The sequence below is a fragment of the Sarcophilus harrisii genome, chromosome 2 (assembly GCF_902635505.1).
Source record: "Sarcophilus harrisii chromosome 2, mSarHar1.11, whole genome shotgun sequence".
NCBI classification, from domain to species: Eukaryota; Metazoa; Chordata; class Mammalia; order Dasyuromorphia; family Dasyuridae; genus Sarcophilus; species Sarcophilus harrisii.
In genome coordinates this window covers 327,907,232-327,923,823 of record NC_045427.1, presented here as the reverse complement: position 1 = coordinate 327,923,823, position 16,592 = coordinate 327,907,232, and the positions used below count along the sequence as shown (strand labels likewise).

The 16,592-nt window shown below is 41.8% G+C and overlaps 1 protein-coding gene and 1 long non-coding RNA gene across 6 annotated transcripts in view; one reads left to right on the top strand and one right to left on the bottom strand.

Annotated features, from left to right (window-relative positions):
- Positions 1–13,600, top strand: part of ZFP36L1 (ZFP36 ring finger protein like 1) — an 87,610-nt gene extending 74,010 nt beyond the window's left edge. For 4 of the 5 annotated variants that reach the window (XM_031952790.1, XM_031952791.1, XM_031952788.1 and 1 more), the window contains exons 2-3: positions 3,300–3,569; positions 10,709–13,600. In XM_031952790.1, the coding sequence (XP_031808650.1) occupies positions 3,300–3,569; positions 10,709–11,668 (1,230 nt within the window). In that variant the 3' untranslated portion in view covers positions 11,669–13,600. Of the gene's footprint in view, positions 1–3,299; positions 3,570–7,718; positions 7,957–10,708 lie in introns of those variants that run through there. The other variant, XM_003756373.3, reaches the window with a different exon arrangement.
- Positions 5,579–7,260, bottom strand: LOC116421594. Its single transcript, XR_004232043.1, has 2 exons — positions 7,079–7,260; positions 5,579–6,891 (listed from the first exon to the last, which is right to left on the bottom strand). It is a non-coding gene; the product is annotated as an uncharacterized LOC116421594 (long non-coding RNA).
- Positions 13,601–16,592: the final 2,992 nt, after the last annotated feature.

Genomic DNA, 16,592 nt, shown 5'->3' with positions numbered 1-16,592 from the left:
ATCTGGAATTTTCTTGGCAAGGTCACTGGAGTGATTTGCCATTTCCTTCCCCAACTCACTTTACAAATGAGGAACTGAGGCAAACAGGGTTATGTGACTTGCCCAGAGTAACACAGCTAGTAAGTGTCAGAGGCTGGATTTGTACTTAGAACATGAGGACTCTTTCTGACTCTCCTTCCAGCACCCTATGTACTTCGATTACATAGTTGCCCATTTCTGGATGCTAATAATTTTATCAGTGTCCTTCTTAAAATGTGATACTTAAAAACTGAACATGATATTTCAGTAGCAATAGGACCAGGACCAGGACCAGGATGGATTGCAACTGTCATCTTCCTACTCTTATTGAAGTATTTCTTAAAAAACAAGAACAGAGAGACTTCAGGATGAAAAGTAGGAAACAAAAACCAATAATGACCACTGAACATTTTGAATTCAAACAAAAACAAATTTGAGGCTGTTTCAGAAGAGTTGAATGTTCTGAGAAAGAAAGATCAGCTCACCCTTCAAGAAAAACAAGGAAACAATGAGAGATAGAGGAAAAAGAGACAGGTTGTGATTGGTGATTCCCTATTGAAGAGATATTGAGTTAGCTATTTGCTGACCTGAGATAACAGGAAGCATAGCTGTATTTCTAAGGTTCTTATCCAAGAGGTGACAAAAAGCCTTTCAAGATTTGTTGGGACAGATTACAACTACTCACTTCTGATGAATTGTGTGAGAACAAAATTTGGGCAAGAAACTGAAGATCTTAGGGGCACAGGTGGTGTTTTCATCACTGCTATCCATCAGAGGCAAAGGATTCCGAAAAGTAAAGAGAAGGTTAAGAAGTTGGCATCTGAGAATGAGATTTGGTTTGCTGGACTATGGCTTAAAATGTAGATTCTGGGTCAGGGATAGAGTCTATCTAATGAGGAATTAATGGTAAGACTTAGAGACTAGAAAATCTAATCAAAAGAGTTTTTAAAAAAAATTTTTTTGGGGGAAAGATCATTTAACCAATCCCAAATGATAGAACTAAGAAAGTACTCTATACTAGGGTTTCTTAAACTTTTCCCACTGCAAACCATTTTTGCCTGAGAAGTTTTTATGTAAGCCCAGATATACAGGTATGTAAAATGGATATATAAATCATTCACTAATAATAAATCATAACTGCCACAATTCAGTTATGTGACCCCATAATGCGGTTGCAGTCTACAATTTTAAGAAGCTTTGCTCTATAACAGTGGTATCAAACTCCAGGAGAAAGAAATTGGGCCACTAAAATTATACATAGGGATCTCTGTTGCCACTTAGAAAAACCACATCATTAATATCTTTGTTCTATTGTATTCTTATTTAATTTGCTAAATATTTCCCCAATTATATTTCAAGCTGGTTATGCTACACTCAGGAATGTTGGGACCTGATTTTAATACTTCTTTCCTAGATCCTTGAGACTGGGTAAGAATGTCTCTGAGTTTCAGAATCAAGCAATCAGAGATATGAACTAGATGTGAACAGGTCCTAGGTGTATTTATTGAACCAATTAAAGGTGTAAACTAGGTGCAAGTAAGATTTTAAATAAAATTAACAGCATTTATTAATCACTCACTATGTATCAGGTACACCAAGTACTGGAAAAACAAAGAACAGTAAAAAACAAAACAAAACAACCCACTAACAACAAAATCCAGTCCTTGATTGTGTTCACAGAGTTTACAGCCTAGTGAGGGAAATAACATGCAAACAATTATATACATTAAAAGATATATACAGGTTGGAGATAGATTTATATTTATATCTATATATGATAAATTAGAATTAAATTTGGAATGAATGATATGCTTCTAGCCTTTGGACAAAATCAGATAACAAAACACTGAAGATGTATTAGGATTGATTGAAAGAATTAGATACACCTACAATCAGAGGGCAGCAATGTCAGGGAGAGATGCCTTCTCTTTGACTAGGGGATGACCCTGTGAACTTTGGTTCATATTTCCCATGTGTTTTTGCAGTAATACTCCTACTGGTGGCTGAAGGCAGTTTCTGCATTAGGAACTCAGAGATACATAAGAACAATTGTCATACTGAGGTGAACTTTTAGCTGGCTCCAACTAGGAATATAACACAAACCTATGAATTACTCCTTTGCCAAATGTGTCTTCTAGGCTGGATCCTGCTTTCCCCTACACGAATTTTGTTGCAGTTATGTGAGGAAAATGTTTTTATATCAATCACTCTTACAATACTATGTTAGTAAATACCCTTTTCTAAAAGCTAAATAAAAATTTGGCTAGCTGAGGTGAGGCATCTAGAGTGGAGGCTCTTTGAAGTCATGATAACCCCTGGGACCGTGAGAGAAGTAATACTCTGAAGACCCAACCTACTGGGGCTAGGAAGTGAGCTGTAAGTGCATCCTGAGATCTTATAAGAATTATGTGCTTTGGAGATATTTACTTTCCATTATTCACCAAGGATGCAGTTTCTTTTTCAGTGTTTTGTGATTCAAAATTCACATTCACCAAACACATATGATGCAGACAATAAATTCTAGATCAGTTCTCCAGTGTTGAAGACTATCAAGAATACCCCAAGGTTTAAATTCAATTTTGCCTTCATTTAGAAAAGATGCTAATTAATTCTCTGCAACCACTCTTACCTTTAAACTATTTTAAGTCAGAGAATGATTGGACATCAGACTTTAAAAAGCCAGGATAAGGTGTCTGAATACTATATTCTCATGCGTCACTTTGGGACATGGTTATATATGTACCCCTCATTTTGACCAAATAAACAAACTCCTGGAAACAGCTTCATTTACAGATATTTGACTTTTGCTTTCAGTGCACTAAAGAAAACCCAATTTTAATAGAAGTCTATATTGAAAAGCTCTTTTGTAAATTGAGGTGAAACAGAACCACAGATTTACAGCTGGAAAAGAACTGTGATAACTGGTCTAAGCACCTCATTTGATCACTGAAGAACTTGAGTCTCAGAGGAAGGCTAAGTGAGTTGTTCAAGATCATATCTAGTGATTGGGAAAGGCATGATTGGAAATTAGTTCTCCGATTTCAAATTCGGCAATCACTCCATCAATATCTCGGCCTAGACTGTATCCTTAGGACCACTCACAAATCATTTAACCTCATCTATCAAATTGAGAGGTTTCCTGAAGGCCCTTATCCAACTTTGTCATGCTTTGAGATTATCTGTGAACTCCTTCTCCTGGGTCCCCCAAACTTTTCTGTATTGATTAATCTGTAATTTTCACCATGCTTTGACAATTTTGCCTTTTACATATATATTTTTAGTTAGACACTTCGCTGCTGTTGCCAGACAGAGATGTTTCTGTGGGTGGACACTTGAGAAGCCTGGAAAACCAAGGTGAGGAAGACAGAAGGCAGTGCAGGTCACCCTCGCTGGCTGGTACACTGACTTGCCTCACCCTCAAATACAGCCATCAACTGGATCACATGCTTCCAGCTTCCACTACAGACTACATAGCCGAGGCCTGGCAGCTCTCGGCTTCTCTCTGCAGGAACAATCCGCTTCCCCTGAGGTCCCTGACCCCATTTATGCAAGTGAGTAATTCTGCTACTTAAAAAAAAATGAGCCATTCCTAACTTCTTTGCTGCAGCACCAAGGAGATCAAAAACAAACTGAACAAGCCCAAACTAAAAAATAACTTGATACCCAGGAACAAAGACCAGTTTTTAGGGCTGAGGGATGGTTCTTTAAAAACTCCCTAACGGTCAGGGCCCTAAATCTGAATTATTCCTTGCTAGGCAGGACATCTCCCGGCCAAAAACTGCAGTGCAAGGGAAGGAGGGAGTGCCCAGATCTGGGCGCAAGAAGAAAGGAAAGAGTTAAAAAACAAACCCCAAACTCCATCCCGACAAGGCAAAACACTTGAAAGCGATGGACGGGAGGGGAGGGGAGGGTGTGACCTAGAGCATTGGAACTCCCGAATCTGGACCTGGGTGCTGTTAAATTTCAGCCCCGCTTCCCGGAGCCTTATCTCCTCCCTGCCTCCCTCCTCCGGCCTCCCCGCCGGACAGTCCCTCCTGGCACCCTGCTGCCCGTGTGAGCCCGAATACAGCAGTCGGGGCTGGCAGGTCCAAGGGAGCAAATGGTTAACGCGAGTTTACTTCCCTCCTGGACTCTGTAACCCTTGGAAAGTCCCTGAAATGACGTTTCCAACCCAACAATTAAAGAGGGTTTAATTATAGAGAGTAGCTCCCAGAGCTGGGAACAAACCCGGTCCGCCTAGCCAGTAAACAACTGCAGAGAGCCACATGCTGGGGGCTGCTTTCGGCCCCGGCTGCTGGTCGGGGCAGGGGGGGAGTGGGGGGGAGAGGCGAAGAAGGGGGATCCTTGAGTTGAAGGGAGGAGGGAGAAGAAAAAGGGGGAAGGGGTGGATAGGCCGCTCCTATTTAGAAAATTTAAAGAAATTCGAAGAATAGGGTTTAAAAAAATTTTTTTTTTTGGGAAAAAAAAAGTTTTTGGATTGGATAGAGTCTGTGGGCGTCTTTTCGTTTGGTTATTTTGGCTGGTTTTGTGAACCAGAAGAGGAAAATGTGGCAGCAGCCAAGAGGCGAATTTTAAAGCCCAGTTCCTGAGGGTTGAAATGCATGGAAGAGGAAGTGGGAACAGGGGCCATTTGTTTTGAATGTGATCTCTTCTCGCTTCTCCTATTTTCGTCATTTTCTCTTCTCCCCAATCCTCTTACCCTTTTCCCTCCTCACCTCGCCCTCTGATTCTTAACTCACTGTCCTCCTTCTCCCCCTCTCGCTCTGCTTTGCTTCCCCCTCCCTTGGCTCCCCTCTCTCCTTCCTCATTTCCCGTCTCCATCAGCTGGAGGTGAGGGCTGGTCCTGCGGAGTTAAGGACGTGTGTTTCAGAGAGGGGAGGAGGGCTAAACCAGGATGGGTTCAATCCGAAATAGCCTCCTCTCTTCACGAGTCATACAGACCTCGTGGTGTTAATATGCAACCTACTTTGTGTATTGAAATCTGGAACTCATTATTTCGTCACCAAGTAACTTTATGAAATAAAAACTTATTCTTATCCCCGGACTTTAGAAACTCCCCTCCCCCCCTCGAATCAAGGGGAAAGCATACTTTAAGAATAAGTAAAGTCTTAAAAAAAACCCCTAATCTTAATGATTTAAATTAATGTGGATGTGAGTTATTTCCCTTTCTAGAGCTTGCCAAATTTAAGTAGTTTTGAAAAAGGAGAGTAAAGGAATGAATCAACAGGAGACAGTTGTTCTGGGTGGGGGATAGGTAGGGGGGTGTGTGTGTGTGGATTAAAAGCCAGTTGTGTTTAAAAAAAAAAAAAATTCAAGTCAAAGTATAGACACATGAAGTTTGCCCAAAGAGGGAGAATAACTGCATTTGTTCACAGCTTACATTATTTTTAAAAGCCTTAAAGTTGAAGGGGATTTTATTTTTTGAGTTTAATTTTTAAAGTCACTTAGCATTTGCTAGGGGGTGTTGATATTTAACTTTTAAAATAAAATATGGAACCTCTTTGAAAGTGCTTTAAAAGGGGAGAAAAGACGAGTTCTATTTTGCCTTTCTTACGAAAAACGTGCTTATAATGGGGTGACCTAATTACATCGCAATGGAAAATGCACTTAGGCACACACAAACACATACTGGATTTCATAATAAGATTGAGCAGTTAAAAAGTGTTGTGGAATAAACTTCTGATTCGGGTTGAAGGGCTTTACTGTAACAAGATGGCAAAGGGCTTATGGAAACGGAGGAGAAAAACACCCCAGAGACGGTTGTTTCGGTCTTTATCTTCCATTCCAAAACTTGCCAGGGCGGGGGAAGCAAAACGAGACCCATCAGTCAGTTAACTGACAAGTGCCTACTATGTGTCAGGCAAACATGGTGCTTTTTAAAAACCCTTTTCTTCTTTTCGAGGCGAGTGGATTTTTTTTTTTTTTTTTTTTGATCTTTAAAAAGAACAAGTTTCGGCCTGAGAGCCCCGTGCTCTTCCTGTCCCGCCAAAACAGAGTAGAAGAGAAAACACCCAGAGTGAAATCAAACCTTGAAGGGACCGAAAAGCCATCTGTTGTTACATTCAATGGGGCTGAGTGGCTGGGGGTGGGAGGGTATCTCAAGAACTGTGGATTAGGGAGGGAATGCCCTCTCCCTCCTTTCCCCAAACTCAGTTTTAAAGATAACAATTTATCTTCAGGTTGGGGGGGGGCGAGACCAAGGGGAAAAGGAAGGAGGGTTGGTAATGGACTGCTGTGGAAGTTTGGGGGGGGGGTCTGCTAAATAGGGCTTAGTGAAGGATTTAGATTGTCTTTTCTAGAAGTCCGTTCAGGGGAGAAAAGGAGAAAGTGAAAAGAAATTACTCAGTCCGTTAAAAGAGAGGAGAAAGAAGAAGAAAAAAAAATGTAGTTGCTGGAGGCAAAAAACCTAGAGGGGTGGTCGTTTTTCTTGCAAGCTCCCCAAGAGCGCGAGGGATCCCATAAAACCTGGCGGCTGGAGTGCAGAGGCATGCGGACGAGAATCCTGCCATCCGCCCCGGGCCCCAGCGGCCGCAGAGTAATTCTCAAGAGCCGGAAAAAAAAAAAAAAAAAAAAAAAGAAAAAAGAAAAAGAAAAACTTGCCAGTGTTCAATCCTCCCCAACCCTCTACCCCCCCCCCCCAAGCACTTCATGCGCCCTAAGGCGCTGCCTCCAAGAAGCTCTTGAAGGCGTCTAAACTTTAAAAATACTTTTAAAAAAGGGAAGGAGGACGTGAAAGGGGAAAAAACAGCAAAGTGAGGACTACAACTTTTTAGGTTTTAAAATGAGATCTAATTAAAAACTTTCCTGGGTTCCTATTGCTTTTTCCCCTCTCCTTGCTTCTAAGACTTAAAAAGCTCTTGAAGGCGTCTAAACCTTAAAAATACGTTAAAAATAAAAAAAAAAGGGAAGGAGGACACGAAAGGGGAAAAAAACAGCAAAGTGAGGACTACAACTTTTTAGGTTTTAAAATGAGATCTAATGAAAAACTTTCCTGGGTTCCTATTGCTTTTTCCCCTCTCCTTGCTTCTAAGACTTAAAAAGCTCTTGAAGGCGTCTAAACTTTAAAATCCTCCCTTTACTTCTTTTACAAAAAGAGGAAGAAGGAAGAAAGTAAAGAGGAAAGAAAGGAGCAAAACGAGGACAGCGAGGACTTTTTAGGTTTTCAAATAAGCCCTAATTAAAACAAAACAAAACAAACAAAAAAGAAAATTTTTAGTGCAGAACCTGCAAGCAGAGACCCGATTCAGATCTCAGCAAAAGAGAAAGTTGATACTGCCTTGCAGAAAAGAAGGGGAAAAAAAAGTGGGTGGAATAAATGTGATGTCACGGATCACATTCAGAGGCTGACAAAAGAAAAAAAAAACTTGTCCATTTCTCCATCCTCCCCCTTCTTCTCCCCCCCACCCCCCCTTTAAACTCAAGGTGCGTTTAAAACGCACATGCGGCAAACGGAGTGAACTCTAAACTTTTCCTCTTTAAAAAAAAAAAGTTGTACGGCTTAAGTGTGTTTTTTTTTTCTTTCCTTTTTTTCCCCTCCCCATTCTTTCTTTTGAAAGTTTTTTTTTTTCCCTCTCTTTCCCCTGTGTTTGACCGCATGGCTGATTCAACCTCGTTGTCAATCAACTTTTTTTTTCCTCCTCTTCCTCATTTAAATGAGTTTAAAGCTCCTCCTCCAGCTAGCAAGTCTTGAAACTTTATAAATTGGGCCTTAAAAGCTCAGCAGCCTGGGAGAGTCTGAAAGCCGAGGGGGTGGTTGGAACTGGGAGTGAGAACTCCAGAACCCAGAGAAACTGGAGGCTGTGCCTTACCAACACTGTGATTCTTTTTTAAAAATTATATATATATATATTTTATCCCCTCCCCCCCATTTGAACTTCGAAGATGACCACAGCTCTGGTGTCTGCAACCATCTTCGACTTGAGCGAAGTTTTATGCAAGGTAAACCGGGTCAAAAAGTGTTTTTGTTTTTTGTTTTTTTTTTTTTCAATTTAAACTTTTGTTTAAAAACAAAACCTTTAGCTCCTAGAAAGTGGGAGGAGGGAAAGATAGGCAAGATTTTTTCTGTCCCTTCGCCCTCTACTTACAATTGGAAAATCTTTCTTTTGCCTTTTTTGTTTGTTTAAAAAAAAAAAAGTTAAGGAAAAATTAGAATAGGATTATTTTTTTTTTTTTAAACAGTCCTATGGGAGAGGAAGGGGGAAGCTGCAGTTGTCGGGTTACTTTTCTCTATAGATGGTCAAAGAGAAAAACTTTTTTTTTGTTGGAAACTTTTTTAAAGAAAATCTTCATTTCGTTTCACAAGAAGTTCAAAGTACACTTACGCGGCTCCGTTTTCCCCCAGACCCAATTTCCCCCTGTCCTCCCAAAGTATCTTTTCTCTTATTTGAAATTCTTGTCAACCATAGGCTTACCTTCTTTTCAATTTTGCCTTAAACTTTGGAGTATTGATTCCATTTTGATTGCTTTCGCCAAGGAGAGTCTGATCTTGAGGGTGGGGGTACCGAGAAAGTTTGGTGCGGTGGGAAAGATGGTTAAGATTGGATCAGAAAGGATCTTGCAAAACGAATTTGCAGAGGAGTTTTGTATTCGTGTGAGTTTTTAGTCTAGGCTAAAAGCCTCTGCACTTCTTACTTTGCTTGCACACTTTTTCTTTGCGTAAATCTGGCACTTTAGAGGAGGCAGGAAGGGGACCGTGGCTATAGGGACTTTTAGGGGATTGGGAGTTTCAGATATTTTCAAACCAGTTGTGTCTCCGAAACGCAGATTTCACAAATTGCTGGGTCATTGGGACAAATGTGTATGTCTTTTAATAAGTTTCTATTAAATCTTCGAAAATTTGAGTTAGGTGAAACTTTAGCCATCTAGTTTCAAGAAGTGAGGGTGGTTTTAGCAGAGTGTTAGCAAGATGTTGGAAGTTGGGAATATTGTGGGAAAGCAGTGTATTAGCAACTGGCTGACATATTTCAAGTTTTCTTTAAGTCCCAAGTCCTCCCCCCCCCCCCCATTTGAAAGGGTGAAGTTGCTCAGCCACTTTTAATTGCTAAAGTGTTTTGACTACATTTTAAACACGTCTGGTCTTGTTTGCTGTAACTTCTCCCAATTTGCTCTTGCTGTTGGTTGCTGCTCCCACGGTTGGAGCTTGAAATGCAAGAAAATACTAGGAGTTGAACACACAAAATATGTTTTCTGCCTTTTTTTTTTTTACTTCCCTCCCTCTTCACCGATATTGTTTTTAGCCACCTGGGAACTTTTCTCTTCAATCCTTCTTTGATGTGATTGTTTCTCCCCCCTCCCCTTCTTTCCCCTCCCCCTCCCCTTTCTAAATGAGCCCCATTGTTGGAAACCCAGCTCTTAGCTCTGAAGCTATAATCGGTTTGGCTGGATTGGTGGTACAGTTGGGGCTCGCTTTTATTCCTAGCCGATGACCTGAAGGAGCAAACGTTGGATTGGGGCCGTGACACCCACATGGTGCCGAGAGCCCAATTCCCCTTTCCTTCCAAATTTGGGGTATATTTTTCAACAGGTGTGACTGGAGGGGAGTGGATCTGTGGGGCAGAATTGTCTGTGATTTCCCCCTCCCAGTAGAGGGAAGGATGGGGATGGGAATGGGTGGGAGGTGGGGTGAGATTTGAGATTGAGGCTTCCTTTTTTTTTTTTTTTTTTTTTGCCTTTTTTTCCCTCCCATCTGCAGCTTTCCTCTAAAGATTAAACACTGGTGCCCTTATCCTGCCCTGTTTTTGCATGCAGCCAAAAGACTAATTGCAATGGAATCCTCACAGGGTTGGGGGTGGGCAGAGGAAGGGGTGGTGATGTAGAACTATGATGGAATATATTCAAGACCCAGAGCATGTGTCTGCAGATTATCAATGAGTTTATTTCCCTGGATACCCTCCCCCCACCGCCCCACCCCCTTCTGTATCCCTTGAGCATTTTGCTACCCTGAGAGACTTAATGAACTCCAAGAGATCTGACTTGGGAGGGATATTTGGAAGTGAAGACATTGAAGGATCTGTTTGTCCAAGTTATAGGGGGGAGAGAGAGAGAGAGCATTCTATCAAGCAGTATCGGGGGTATAGGGACCGGTGGCAGGGTAAAGGTAACCAGATGGTTGGTACTCCTAAGACTTTTTAGGGGCACTTAGGAAATCTGGATTCCTTTGGGAAAGCTTTATCCATATCTGGGTTGCCAAATAGGTTACATTTTGATGAAATAGGGAGGCACTTTTTTGGGGTGCTGCTTTAATGTCAGTGGGTGTGGCAGGGAAACATGGCTAGAGTTTGTGTGTATGTGTGTGAGGGAGAGAGACAGAGAGGGAATATGATAATAATATATTCTTTTTGCCAGTGGGATTGTTTCCTTCTTTGTACTTAAGTCTCCAGCACTTAATAAATACTTGTTGATTGCCTGTTGATTGAAGCTTGGGGCCTCAGGTGAGGGCTGTGTAGAAACGTAGACTAAGTTATGAGTGAGAAGCGCATTTGGTGAGAGCAGGTTTAGAAGGAACGGCTGAGAGTGGATCATTTGGGTAGCTGAGTACGAAGGGGGGAGCAAAGGGAGGGAGGGTTGGGGCCATAGCTTGCTGGGCAGTTGGGGTATTCTGCGCTTTTGGTAGGTAGCTGTTGCCTCCCTCTGTCATCTCATTTCTTCTCCCTTTTCTCCCTCCCTCTCTTCTCCCTCTTCTCTCATACAGAATAACAAGATGCTCAACTACAGCCCCTCCAGCCCAGGGGGCTGCCTGCTGGACAGGAAGGCAGTGGGCACCCCAGCAGGTGGGGGCTTTCCCCGGAGGCACTCGGTCACCTTGCCCAGCTCCAAGTTCCACCAGAACCAGCTCCTAAGCAGCCTGAAGGCAGGGGAGCCGTCCCAGGCCCTCAGCTCCAGGGACAGCCGCTTCAGGGACCGCTCCTTTTCAGAGGGGGGCGAGCGGCTCCTGCCTCCTCAGAAGCAGCCTGGTGGAGGCCAGGTCAACTCCAGCCGCTACAAGACAGAGTTATGCCGCCCCTTCGAGGAGAATGGCGCCTGCAAGTACGGAGACAAGTGCCAGTTTGCCCATGGCATCCATGAGCTAAGAAGCCTCACCCGCCACCCCAAGTACAAAACAGAGCTGTGCCGTACCTTCCACACCATTGGCTTCTGCCCCTACGGCCCCCGCTGCCACTTCATCCACAATGCTGAGGAGCGCAGGGCCTTGGCAGGGGGCAGGGACCCCTCTGCTGACCGCCCCCGCCTCCACCACAGCTTCAGTTTCTCTGGCTTCCCCAGTGCCGCCACAGCTGCTACCACGGGGCTGCTGGACAGCCCCACTTCCATCACCCCACCTCCCATCCTGAGCGCTGATGACCTCCTGGGCTCGCCCACCCTGCCCGACGGCGCCAACAACCCCTTTGCCTATTCCAGCCAGGAGCTGGCCAGCCTTTTTGCCCCCAGCATGGGGGTCCCTGGGGGTGGCTCCCCAACCACCTTCCTCTTCCGGCCCATGTCAGAATCCCCCCACATGTTTGACTCTCCCCCCAGCCCTCAGGACTCGCTCTCGGACCAGGAGGGCTACCTGAGCAGTTCCAGCAGTAGCCACAGTGGTTCAGACTCCCCTATCTTGGACAACTCAAGGCGCCTTCCCATCTTCAGCAGACTCTCCATCTCAGATGACTAACCAGAGGGTTTCCCCCTTCCTATTTCCCCCTCAACCCCCTCTCCTTCTCCAAATTCTTCTACCCTCATCAATTTTCCTACAACCTTTCTACATTAACAAGGTTAAGCTCAACCCCTCTCCCCTAGCCTTGGAATACCCCCACTCCTTGCCCCTTTTTTGTCCCACCTAACATAACGACAAGTCCATTTTGTCTGTAGCCTTCTCTAGCTTGAACCTCCTCCCTTCTACCCTCTTCCCCCAATTTCTCATCAATTTTCTACCCCACTTTACATAAAAGACAAAAGTCCCAATTGATGGTAGTTGCCTTTCTCTCTGGCTTAAGCCTTAAGTGCCAAATCACAAAAGCAAAAAGCAGTAACAGTTTACAAAAACAACTTAGTGCCTTTAAACCTAACTTTTCCCACTGTGATTACATTACCTCTCTAGCTGCAGAGGGCACCAGTGGGCCTTCTTGACTCTGCCCTTCAGATGTAAAAGGGGAAGGGAGGAGTAGGACAAGGGAGGGAAGCTTTGGGGAGTGGAAAAAAATTATTGGAATCAGCAGCTCCCTCCACTGGCCAGGAAAAACTGGACCTCTATTTCAATTCCCCCTCTTATCTCAACTTCTTCCCCCCTTCCTTTTCCCTTCTTTTCCCTGGTACAATTCCCCCAGGTCTGCTGCATGTAGAAAGCTGGCAGCATTTGAACCCTTTCCCCCTCCCACCCTACTACTCCCTTGTTGACTAATCTTGCCTGGGTCTCTGCAGGTCAGCAGGAAGGAAGGCTGAGAATGGACAAAGATTTGTGATATAAGTGGGACTTTAACGATTTAAAAAATTTTTTTAAATTTTATTTTTTTTTAGTGGGGAGGGAGGAAGGGAATGCTAGGTGGACATGAAAGACTTTTGATTTTGGTGCTAAAAAGTTCCCCAGTATATATGTGACATCTATAAAAAGAAAAAAAAAAAGGAGAAAGTATAAGGGGTGAGTGGTGAATGGTATTCATTCCATATACAATTTCTGTGTAAAACAATTTCCAGTAGAAGTAGCTATAATGGTTTTTGCTCTAGAGTACATTAAGTACGTTAGGACTATTGTTATAGCACTCACGCCATGCTTTTTTTTTCTGGGTTTTTAACTGTATAACTTTCAGAAATTGGAGAGCAAAAATTTTGCTTGTCACTGCACACAATATAAAAAAAAGCTTATTTAACTTATCAAAAAACGTATTTATTGCCAAACTATGCTTTTTTTTGTTAATTTTGTTCATATTTATCGGGATGACAAATCCATAGAATATATTCTTTTATGTTTAAATTATGATTCTTCCATATTAATCTTAAGATTGTGAAGTGTCTTTTTTTTCCTTTTTTTCCACAGTTTAATATATTATACTACAATGACATTTTTTTGTAACTTTACACCTTTTGGTTATTTTATTTTAAAAAAAATGAAAAATTAATTTAAAAAAAATGCAAAAAACTGTTGGATTATTTATTTTAGAAATTCCCCCCTTGTGTTGGACTGCAAATTGAGTTTCTTTCTTTCTAGACCTTACACAGCTAGGACTTAGAATGTATGTAAAAGTTGTGGTAAAAAAAATAAAACAGTAAAGAAGGAAAACAATTTTTTTTTTTTTTTGTATAGCTTCTAAAAGGGAAAAGCAACAAATGAAACCCTCGCACTTCCCACGTGCTACTCAAGACATTCTGAGCACAGATTTGTGGTTCAGTATTCCAGGTCTGGAGTTTTCCAATATTAGTGTAAACAGAACTCAAACACACATACATACATACACAAAGATGAATGTAATTACTTTTTTCCTGTTACTGTTCACTACCGATGCTTTCTATTTCTTTTTCCTTTGTGTGAGTTTATTTAAAGAAAAATCTTTTTGTAACGACTGTTTGCAGTTTAGAAATCAATAAACCCCCAGGTTTTTTTTTCAAGAAACTTTGGCAGTGGTACTGGTTTTGTTCTTGTGTACACAAATGGTGCTTCTTAAATTTCTGGTAATCTCTTACCTCCAGTTCTTCTGTCCAGTGACAGAGGGTGAAGTCGTATGAGTTCTAGCTCTCAACATTCCATGGGTAGAGAGAACCATCACTTCCCTTGCTGACATAGTAGAGCAATGAACTCCAAAGGTGGGAGGTGAGGTTGTTTGACCCAAAGGGGTACATGGATGGGAGGATGGGGAAAAGTCATATTTCTCCTCCACAAGAGCCAGCTAGAAGAATCCAAACTAGCCCAGTCACACTTAAACCCTTCTAGTATTCTCCTGGTCTGCCCCTTCTGTTGTGCCAGTTCTTAATCTCCTTTCTGAGCCAGGTATTACATTCTTAGGGGAGTTAATGTTGCTACCTGGGCAACCTGCAGCTATGCAGATGGTATTGGGAGAATTCTTTCCTTACCATCATACCATGCCATTTTTTCCCTTGACCTGCTCCCTAAATCACCCCACAATTGAAACAAGTATCAAAGTGTTTGTCTTTGATCCCAGACTAATAAGAATTCTGTTTCCTTTTTCCTTTTGGGTGAGACATCATGAATTTTGCACAGTTTGAGTAGGTACTCACGGGTTACAACAAATCTCATCTTATTACATTTCCTTTTCCTCCAAACTTTCCCTTCTTTGGATTTCCCCATCACTGTCAAGGATAACATCAGCCCTTTGGAATCCCGATTTCACAACTCAGTCATTTTTGACTTTTCACTCTTCATTGCAAATAGCCAATCTGTTGGCAAATCTATCTCCATAAACATTTTTCCCATTTGTCCTCTTTACCTACATAATCGAATAGCCACTTCTGTTGAACTTTTGCAATAGCCTCCTACATGGTCTCCGTACTCAATGTTCCCCTCCAATCCATCTTCCATACAAATATTCAAATGCAATTTCTGAGAATACAAGCCTGACCATGTCATTCTAGGCTTCATAATCAATTAGCTCATCTAATATTTACTTTTATATATTTTGTATTCTCTGCAATTAAATACACAATTATTAAAATTAAATCAATTATAAATATCCATATTAAGGATGTGTACTCACATTTTATATAGATGGGATATAGAATTGAAAAAGTTTGGAGGTCATTTCACCAGAGATTTGACCTGTACTAAAGTGAGGAAACTTTGTAATTTTGCTTTGCTCCTTTTCACTTGGCATTTCAGAGATGTTTTTCCAATCCAGAGAGAGCCTGGGAGAAGGGGGGTGGGGGTGGAGAGTGACTAGTTGGAAATGTCCAAGACTGCACAAGCTTAGTTTATTGTGTCCACAAAAATAACATTTCTTTACCCTGTAGACTCATGAGGTTTCCCCACTGGTGCCTTGCTCCCTCTTGTAAAGTAGACTAGATCCTAACCTCCCAATGATTGAAACCTGGATTCTAAGAAGCATTATTTTAGTTCCATGTTTCTTAAACTACTGTTCTTTGTTCTTGAAGAGGACCAATGACATCAAGAGGAAGATCTAACCTTCCAGTTAGATAAAGGGCTAGAGAAAGATGATGCTAGTCATGGTTGGATGTATTGCTCCTCAGAAGATCCAGGGAAGTTTATTTTCTTGAATTAACTAAGTCTGTATTGATAGTACTTAAGTCTATAATAGATAATAGTCAAGTAAAAATTAAGAAAAAAAGATGTGTCTAGGTTTAGCAATGTCATTAAACTAAAGAATGCTTTCCTTAGCTTTTACCTCCACTAGAAAGAGTAGAGGAATATGAAGAAATAAATGTACGTTTCTTGTTCAAGACCCCAGACATGTAAATGTTGCTGAGGATAGGATAGGCCTCTTGGTATCCAAGGATCTGATTGGGCCCCATCAGGGTAGGGGTTGGGAAAAAATGTTGGACATTTTCTTGAAACTTGGTGATTGGTTTTTGGTCAGGTTAGCCAAGATGTTAACCTGGGGAGAGATGGGAGAAGTGTGACTCCTTTGTATTTCGCCAAATAATCATGAATTGGTATCTTAACTGAGAACCAAGAGGAACAAGGATGCATGTGAGCTCTGTAACATAGCTAGTCATGGGACTTCTGACAAACCACATAAATTTGCTGACCTTCATGTTCCTAATCTAGAAAATGGGGATAATATTTATACAATCTACCTCACAAAAATGAGCAGGCCCCAAAAGAAGGACTGGGCAATAGCTGGAATGTTTTCTGAAGGCTTAGCCTATACCCACTACTCAAATAGGCCTCAGGTTAGTGATTTGTAGGATAAGCTCTCTTCCTCCTCTTCCTTTTTTCCTCCTCTTCTTCCTCCTCCTTTTCTTCTTCCTCCTCCTCTTTTTCTTTCTTCTCTTCTTCCTCCTCTTCCTTCTTGTAGAATTAATTACTGTCAATTCTTTCCAGATGAAGGGGAAGCTAAAGGTTTCAAAAAGTGAGGGGAGGGGGTCCAGAGAACAAAGGTTGATGGGGAATCTTGGGCACCATTGCCTCTGTTTCTATCTACCTTCTGGTGAACCAGAAGAACTTAACATGGGTTGCATTGATAACCATTAGGAATCCACAGAGAGATTTTAGGGGGCCCATGAACTTCAATGGGAAAAAATTACAGTGGTAGAGAGAATGAGCTAAAACTAGAAATGAGAAAGGTATGTATGTGTGAATGTCTGGACTCTCTATCTCCTTTTCTTACTGTTTTTGTAGTTTAGTTGTTTCATTCCTGTCCAACTCATCACGACAACATTTGAAGTTTGGACAATTATTTTCTTTTCCAGTTCATTTTACAGAAAAGGAAACTGAGGCAAATAAGGTTAAGTGACTTACCCAGGGTCACATAGCTAGTGAATATCTGAGGCCAGATTTGAACTCAGGAAGATGAGCCTTCTTGACTTCAGGCCTGGCACTCTATCCACTGCACCATTTAGCTAGTCAATTGTTACTGCTACTTCCCTAATTAATAGTTCAGCTCACCAGTTTTCTTTTTTGGAAGAAGTAA